The following is a 9,493-nucleotide window of genomic DNA, read 5'->3' on the forward strand; positions in this document are numbered from 1 at the left end:
GGACATAGGGTCATGGAGAATTAACATGTGCTCTGTCCCATGTGGACTTTGTAAGGTCCCTAATGGTATTGTAAAGACAAGTTAAAAATCCAAGATGAGAAAAAAGTTGAAGAGTTAAGGTGATACATGTGAGTATTACTATTTATATAATTGTTAATTTTAAAGTAAGAGAGATCATTAAAACTGATCAAATAAAAAAAGTTAGAATTAAAGACAAGAAATAGTCTCCATTCCCTGTAAATTGCATGAATTATTATTTATGTCGTCTTGTAAACCTGCAGAAGGCTTTCTTTAATATTGTTCCCCAGTTCATGTTGGATTAAATTGGATATTATAATTGTCTTAATTTCATCTCTTTTGAGATTTGGTAAGAGTAAAATGTATACAGAGATGTGTAGCCAAAATTATTTTTCAGATATTGTAAACACCTTCTGAGAACAGAAGAGCTTCTTAATCGCCTCTTTCATATCCTTATTCCGCAGGCTATATATAATAGGATTGAAAAAGGGAGCAAGCACAGAGAACATCAGAGCAATAGCAGTGTCCCAGAAAGGTGTGTAAGTAGCAGAAAATCTGAGATACATGAGGCTCACACTGCCAAAAAACAGCAGGAAGATAGCAATATGGGCAGCACACGTGGAAAAGGCCTTCTTGCGACCCTCAGCTGAAGGGATGCCTAAAATCACAATGATAATTCTGATATAAGAAAGAGAGATAATCAGAGATTTCATTATAATGGCAAGAGCATGAATCACATCTTCCACCAGAATCACAGAGGCACCTGTACATGTTAAATTCAGCAAAGGGGTGAAATCACAGAAGATCTGATGGATTTCATTTGGACCACAGAAGGGTAAAGTTGAAATCCACACAATCTCCGGTAGAAGGATCATAAAACCAAAGATACAAGAGCCTGCAGAGAGCTGAGCACATAGCCTGGAGGTCATGATTGTTGGATAGTGAAGTGGTTTACAGATGGCTACATACCTGTCGATGGCCATGACAGTCAGCAAGACTCCGTCAGTGTTTCCTAGTGAATGAAAGAAGTACATCTGCAAGAGGCAACCAATGAAGGAGATAGTCTTTTGCTTGCTGATAAGATTGGAGAGCATCTTAGGAATGGTGGCTGTGGTGTACCAAATCTCAAGGAATGAGAAGAGACTGATGAAGTTGTACATGGGATTGTGGAGACGCGTATCCATTCTCACAGCAAAGAAAATCATGAGGTTCCCAGTAACAATAAAGATGTAGATGAACAGTAAAGGAAAGAAGTACAGGAGACCACCATCGTGGAGCTGGGGGAACCCCACGAAGACAAACTCAGTCACAATGGATACGCTTGCATTATCCATATCCCTGGTGATGCTGCTTGTGAATTAGGAATAGGGCATACCCACTAGCAGAAGAAAATCACTGCAATGTAAGCATGAATATTATTTTGGTTAGCTTTCCATATCCTTTATTAGTGAAAAAGTTTTAGAGAGAACATAATATAAAATATGTGCTCAATTTAGACAGATTCATTTCTGACTCTTAGTGCTTGAGTGATACTGGGCAAGTTATATCATCTCTATGAGCCTTAGTCTGTAGATAAAAATTTATGGTACCTGTGTGATAGAGCTGGTGTGAGAGTTCAATTAATTAATATATGAAGGTGTCTAGTCCTACCTTCTCAGTAACTGTTAACTTTAAGATTTCATTCGGAGTCAAGTTTTCTGAAAGAACAATATAAGCATTATCTCCTTTAGATACACTCTTAATCCACATGTTATTTGACTTCTTTCCCTGCTAATGTACAAAACAGCCTGCCCACATTTATTGGTAATATTGTTGTTAGATGCGGATGAGTCTGAACAAAACATTTCATCACCCATATGATCTTTGTTGTATCTGAGTCTATTGTCACAACCACTGTGTCAGTCCATCTCATTGATGGGTTTCTCTTTTTGTTGACCTTCTAATTTACCAAGCTTGATGTCCATTTCCAGGGACTTATATCTTCTGTTCTTTCTACTTACAGCCCATGATATATTCAATATATATTGCCATCTCTAGCATCTAAAGGCATTGGTCACCATTTTTCCACTCGCATCTGCATATTAGGGGATTGAAAGCCTGGCCAGGGTCAGGAACACCATAGTCCTTAAAGCAACACCTTGGCTTTTTAACACTTTATAGAAATGTTATACATTATATTTGCCCAATGTAATTCATTTCATAATTTTTTGCCAACTTTAAAGGTTCTGAACCATGTAAAATGAATCATTGAAAAGAAATACCTGACAATCAGTAACATACTAAATTCTAAAACAATGGAAAATTTTCATTCATTGTATTATGACTACACCTGTGATATGGTGTTTGGAACTACTTCCAGAGAATTAGAAATCTGAAAATTAATAAGGAAGACCAGGCAGTTTATGTCCCTGAATTATGGTATTGGTGAAGTATATTAAATATACAATGACCATCCCCAAAACAAATCTATATTGGAAGAAACACAGAGTGCTTCATAGAAGTAAAGTGAGCAATCTTTATCTCAACAACTTTGTATATGTTATCGGGAGGGACCAGTTTCTAGGGAAGGACATCATGTTCAGTGAAGTTGGGTGTCAGTGAAAAAAGAGGTAGGTCCTCAATGAGAGCAATTAGCAGAGTGCTTGCGGCAGTCTCCTCAACATCGGAGTGGCCGTGAGCGTGACTGGAATCGGACGTGTGTCCTTTTGCTGCACAGAGTATCCCTGTGAAGTGGAACCATTCGAACGGCACCTGGAAACCCTTTTCATATATGATTTGAAAATTGAGGACTGAATAAGGATACCTGAAGAAGAACTGATGCATTTTAATCATGGTGCTAGTGAAGATTATTGAAAGTATCAGGATGGAGAAAAATACAAACAAATGTGTTTTGGAAAATGTACAGACAGAATGTTCCCTGAAAGCAAGAATGGTAAGGTTTCATCTCAGATTTTGGACATGTTATCCTTCCTTGGGAAAAGGACATCACACTTGGTAAAGTAGAAGGTCCGTGAACAAGAAGGTGGTCCTAAATTAGACAGATTAATGCAGCGGGTACAACAATGGGCTGAAACCTAACAACATTTGTGAGGATGGTGAAGACTGGGCAATGCTTCATTCTGTTGTGCATCAGGTTGCTGTGAGTCACGGCCAACTTGACAGCGTGTGTGTGTGTGTGTGTGTGTGTGTGTGTGTGTGTGTGTGTGATTTTACCAGTCATGGACTCATCGTATTTTACCAATTCTGTAGACAGATGTGTGCTTCAGGTCATGCTCTGGTCCCTAATCTCATGTCTTTTCATTTCTATATTGGTGAACTCCTCCTACCACACTTCATTGTTGTTAACACATTGTTTTCTCTATGCCCAGCATAGATCTGTCTCCTGAACAGTAGAACAGCATATACAAATTTCCCAATATCTTACGATCCCAGGCTACCATATAGACAGGTTCTCTGCTAACTCAGTGAATATTAACTTGTTGAATGCTAACCCTTCCCTCGGAAGAGCCTCTTACTTTTTACCTTTTAATTCTCAGGATTGCTTTAAGTTTCATCTCAGTCATTGACTCCTACGGGAACCCTTTCAATTGATTGCGTGGTATCATGTGCATGTGTGAGATTTGTTTCCTTGTTTACTTTTCTCCAGTATGCCTTTATCATGTTGTGTTGCCAACTGCCTTGGTTCTTGTTCACCTTTCTTAGATTATGAGCTCAGTTAGAGAATTATTTGTCTTTATCTTTCAAAATTCTTGGTCTACACTAGGCATATGAATGAAATGAGCATACATTTAAGCAAGCATACTTGGATCAGACTTTTGAGCATAAGTAATACCAGAAAAATCCAAGAGTAAGCCAGGTAGGAAGGGGAAGTATAACAATTGACTTCATAAATGTAATTCCAGCATGTCTGAGTAACATGTGGTTATTTCTAAATTTAAATCCTCACAGCCTAGACTTCAGAATTGACTTTCTTATCAACTCATATCAAGTTTTATGCAAAGATCAAAGTCTCATTAAATCTTCATTAATTGAATCTTCCCAACGTGCATGTCTTCCTAACCATAATAAATGTATGGGTTCTCCTCAGACACCAGTAAACCCAAACTTACCTGTGCTGAACACCAAATGAGCTCGTCTCTTTCGCCATGGCTGTGCATTCCTGAGTGTCCCTTATACCTGACAGGAGGAAGTTGTAATCCTAGCTATAGGTTTCATAGGGAAATGGTAGATAGGAAGCTCTTCTGAGATTTCCTCTCCTGAGAATAAATGGAAAATCACCTCCTCCCTCATGGGTTTAATTAGAGTTACCCTCTGTGCTTGCCTCTTATGAGACTGAGGTCAACGGGAAGCCAGTGCTCAATTGGAAATTTGCAGATTCTGTTGAAAGGTATTAGCCCTTTATTACTATTATCATTGAACGCTCCAATGCCTATCGGAGTGAGCCATCTAAAGAAGGTTATTGACAGGACCCCACCTTCTTAAATTAACACTGGAATGAACCTTACCAAAGGTGACTTATTGACAAGTGGAGTATTTAGGAGAAATAAATGAGTGGAAAATAAAACTATTTCTGTCAAAAATTTGTCTGTTGGAAAATTGTGCCAATATGTTAATAATAAAAGGAAAGAATGTCAGAATTCCTCTCCTAACCCTACGATCATGGTTGTTCTTCGGATTACTTATTGATTCTGCTAATACCTTTCATTTACTATTCGTTACTACAAGAGACATAAAAAAAAAATTGAGTGTGTTTCCATAAGTTCTCAAATTTACTTGGCCTGCTACACTCTTTTCAGAATAAAAAACAAAAACGCTACTCACCACCCCGCTGGCAATGTAAAGCTTTTGTATTATAGTTCATAACCCAGGATAAAGTATAGGTATCTGTTTTTTTGTAGCAACCCCTGATCTTCCAGCACCCTACAGGAGGCAGTATTGCCTTCCTTAGGAAACACTGTAAATGTATACTATTTCTGTTCCCTTAATCTGCCCTTAACTTTCTGCGATTTTTTCCTAATTGCTCTGCCACATGGAAATAGCTCCTGGATCTTTATGATCATATTGTGTTGCCATCAAAATAAATCACTATAGCAGAATGGTGTTTAGATCAAGAACAGTACATCCTTCTATAGGCGAAGCTAGACTATCTAATTCCAGAGAAGTTCACAGCACAGGGAATTGGGTCTAGATGTTGCCTGGTACTTTCTAACACTGGTTGGACCTAGGCTTAGGCCCCACTGGCAAACACTTAATGAATCAAAAACTTTGAAATGGATTTTTATCTCAAAAGGAAGATTTATTAATATGAAATATTAATGTCTGCAATAACAATAAATATTTTGTGATTCAAAAAAACCTCATTGATGTTTTTTCCCGTTTTCTTCTGGTAGCATAAATTCATAGGCAAAATGATTTAAAAGTTCATAAGGCATGTAGGTATTTAAGGACAGCCAAGGAAATCTGGAAAATGAAGACTTCTAAGAATACTTTCACTACTAGTACTAGGTCCTCAAATGCATCATAGTACCTAATTATTCAATTAATGTAGTATGTTGTTGCTGTTGTTAGCTGCCTTTGAGTCAGCTGAGACCTATAGCAACCCTGTGCACAACAAAGTGAAACACTGCATAGTCCTGCACCATCCTCACAATTGCTCCTATGCCTAAGTCCCTGGATGCAGCCATAGTATTAATCCATCTTGTTTAGAGCCTTCCTCTTTTTCACTGCACTGCCACTTTACCAAGCATGATGTCCTTCTCCAGGGACTGATCTCTCCTGACAATACATCCAAAGTAAGTAAGATGAAGTCTTGCCATCCTTGCCTCTAAGGATCACACTTGCCTTACTTTTTCCAAAACAGATCTGTTTTTCTTTTCTAGCAGTCCATGGTATTTTAAATATTCTTCTCCAGCACCAAAATTCAAATGCATATATATATATAGAATAAGCACATGAATATATGAATAATCAGAATATTGTAAATGATATTTTAATTAAAGCTAGGGAAAAAGAGAAATTATTGTGTTAGTCTGAGTTTACTAGAAAAACCAAACCAGGATACACACATATGCCTATATATGAAAAAACTTTATATCAAGAAAGAAATTTATATCAAGGATGCGGCTCAACACAGTCCAACTCAAGTCACGGTCAGATGCTAGCTGGGGGCTCTCCAGGCTCACGCAGCTGCAGGCTGATGAAACTGGAAGACAAAGCAGGAAGGTGGGAGGTAAAAGGACAGGGGTTGCAGCGTTGCATGGACCCAGATCCACTGGAATGTAGCAGAGCTCCAACAGTTCCCAGGGTTGAAAGGACACAGATCACCAGCTCCAGATGTGAGACACAGGAAGGAGAGGGCTGAGAGAGGGATAAGTTCTCCACATCCTCTCTTATCAGGTCACACACATGTTATTAGTTTATTACTGGACTTTCTGGATGGACTCCACCCTTACCTTCATACAGGTACAAGTTGACAATATAGAATCCAACCATATCACAATAATAAAGATTAAAAATATGGTTTTATTACATTAGGAGAAATGGATTTATTTAATTTTATCATCCATGTAAAACAAAACCATTTTAAATGATCACTTTCAGTATATAAAAAAAGTAAATAATAACTAGAAAAACAAAGACTGACTTTGAATTTAGGAATCTACTTATGTAATCATAGAGTAAGGAAGAATTTACAAATCAAGATAAAGGCATGAAAAGGCATGAAAAAGAAAAAGAAAGAACTGGTTATGCACAATATTAAATGAAAAATTCATAATGAAAATATAGTTGTGCTTTGTTTGTTCATTTTATATATTGAAAATAAAAATTATAAATGTATGCCTCAAAAAAATTATAATTGTATGACTCAGTAGCATATCTAGTTAATTCCACACAAGCAATATGTAATATTTTATGATTTTTCACTGCTTTTGAAAACTTTTCTATCAGTAATAATTTCATTATTGTTCATTTTATAAATTTTTACCTTAGCATTAGGCTGATTTTGTTAAAATCATATATATATAATTGTTATATTTTGTTGATAATGCACCTCTTTATCATTATGAAACATGTCTTTTTATCTCCAAGATTTGTCTTAAATTTACTTTGTCTTATATTAGTATAGTTATATAAATGCTTTGAATAATTGTATTGTGTAACCTTTTCCACCTTTTAACACTCCACATTTCTTTGCCCATGTATTTAACGTGTGCCTGCTGTGAAAAACACATAGCTATTGTTTAAACGCGCTTGAAAATTTTGGGATATTAGTTGAAATATTAAGTTCAATTACTTCAAATGTAGTTACAAGAATGCCCACAGCCCAATATGTACATATTCTAATCTACTTTTTATCTTTGTTTTGTGGCTACTGGACTTTTGGGGGTTAAACAAATTTATTATATATTTTTTGTATGGTAAAATGGGTAACTTTTATTCCATTTCCTTTTGGCTTATCATAGTGATGGCCTTTGTGATCACGTCTTGTTTGGAGCAGCGCTGGCCTCCGTACACCCACTAATGCACTCATCTCCCCTGTCGGGCTCCTACACGTTGACATTTGTTGTGGCAGAAAATAAAAACGCCGGGCACTGTTATCCCAGGGCTGTTGACTGGGAGAGCTCCTGTTTATTCCTCCCTGGTCAATTCCCAACACCCAAAGGGACTTTATTTTTTGTATTATATATCTTTATTAGATTATTAATTATATAGTCTACTACTGTATTTTAATGATTATCTTAGATGTTTAAAAACATATGAATTATTATAAAGTACTGTTTTATTAATAATTCTAAGAGAGTGAAACACCTTTGAAGACTTTAATTCAATTTATTCTCCTTCTACATTTTAGGTTAATTTTCCAAATTAATTGTATACATATTTTAAGCCACAGAGAATACTTTTATCATTTTTATTTCTTTAATATTTTCTTAGATAATCCAAAATTTTGCAAATTTCTGTCATTCATTATGTTTTTCATAAATTCCATTTGATTACCTGGGATAATTTTCTTCTATCTGAAAGCTTACCTTGAATGACCCCCTTCAATGTGGATCTGATAGCAAAATGATTATGTGTATTTTCACTTCTTTTGAAATGTTTTATCTCATCTTCATTTTTATTGAAAGTTTTTATTGGCTATAGAAACATAATTTGTCAATTGTTTGTGTTTTTAAAAGTCCATCAAAAATTGCATTCTGCAATTATATTGTATCCATATTTGTCTTGAAAGGATTACAGTCAAAATGCCCTATTAGAAGTTAGGATTGAAATACTTCATTTCATGTGCACTGGACATATTATTAGGTAAATCAGACACTGGAGAAGGATTTCATGTTTGGCATAATCGAGGGCTAGCAAAAAAAACCCAACAGGGGATGGAGGGGGACCTTAAGGAGATTGATTGTTGGCCCCAATCCCAACCACGTGGACACTGCCCCTCCCCCCAGAATAATTTATTTGAGAGGACAGCACTCAATCTGCAGCTCAGGGAGAGGGACATGTCTGATCACAGCACACTGGAGAAAATGAAGAGGGAGGAAGAGAGAGTGGAGCACATCCTGGCCCACCAAACCTTGACTAGATTCCTGCTCAGAGCAGCCAATCCACAGAGAAGCCCATATGGCCAGCCCCACAATGTGACTCAACATCCCTCACTGACCCATAGCCCTACAGGGGACAACACTGGAGACACAGTGTGGGAATTCAGCCTGATCTGATCCCACCACACTGAGGCAAAACACTAAGGGTGTGCAACAGAACAGCAAGGGGAACAGAGCAACAAAGTCCCCAGGGAATATCAAAAATAGACTTTGGGTTCAGGGCATGGCGCCCCATCAGACTCGATCGGAAAACACTCCTAAAGGCCAGCAAACAGTCCTTGAACTAACTACAAGATTTTCTTTCTTGTTGTTGTGTTTTGTTTTGTTTTGTGTCATTGGCTTGTTGTTGTTGCTGTTGCTTTGTTTTATTTTGTTGCTTGGTTTTGCTCTGTCTTGTTTTTGTGCATGTTATTATCTCCACAGGTCTGTCTAAATAAGATACGCTGGATGAACCATCTGGAAGAGAAAACAACGGGACCAAAAGTTCTGAGGTGACATGGGAGAGGGAGAGGTGGGGGGAAAGGAAGTGGTGTTAACAAACCCAGGGACAAGGGAACAACAAGTGATCCAAATCGTGGGTGAGGAGGGGGTAGGGGGCCTTGTAGGGTGTGACCAAGGGTAACTAATGTAACTGAGAGGAATTACTGAAACCCAAATGAAGGCTGAACATGATAGTGGGACAAGAGGAAAGTAAAAGGAAATAGAGGAAAGGGATAGGAGGCAAAGACAGTTATAGAGGTCTAAATAAAGGCATGTAAATATATTTATATATGAGGATGTGGAAATAGATCTATGTGCATATATGTATAGGTTAATATTAAAGTAGCAGATGGACATTGGGCCTCCACTCAACTACTCCCTCAATGAAGAAT

General features: G+C 37.3%; 1 protein-coding gene across 1 annotated transcript; it reads right to left on the reverse strand.

Moving 5' to 3' along the window:
- Nucleotides 1-404: 404 nt before the first annotated feature.
- LOC101657781 (olfactory receptor 6K3-like) lies at nucleotides 405-1,397 on the reverse strand. The gene has a single exon (XM_004714796.2). It carries the CDS (start codon nucleotides 1,350-1,352, stop codon nucleotides 405-407), a length of 948 nt encoding a protein of 315 aa, XP_004714853.1. The 5' UTR covers nucleotides 1,353-1,397.
- Nucleotides 1,398-9,493: the final 8,096 nt, after the last annotated feature.

This window comes from Echinops telfairi, unplaced genomic scaffold (assembly GCF_000313985.2).
Source record: "Echinops telfairi isolate 266 unplaced genomic scaffold, ASM31398v2 ScPeMD7_7425;HRSCAF=8463, whole genome shotgun sequence".
NCBI lineage: Eukaryota > Metazoa > Chordata > Mammalia > Afrosoricida > Tenrecidae > Echinops > Echinops telfairi.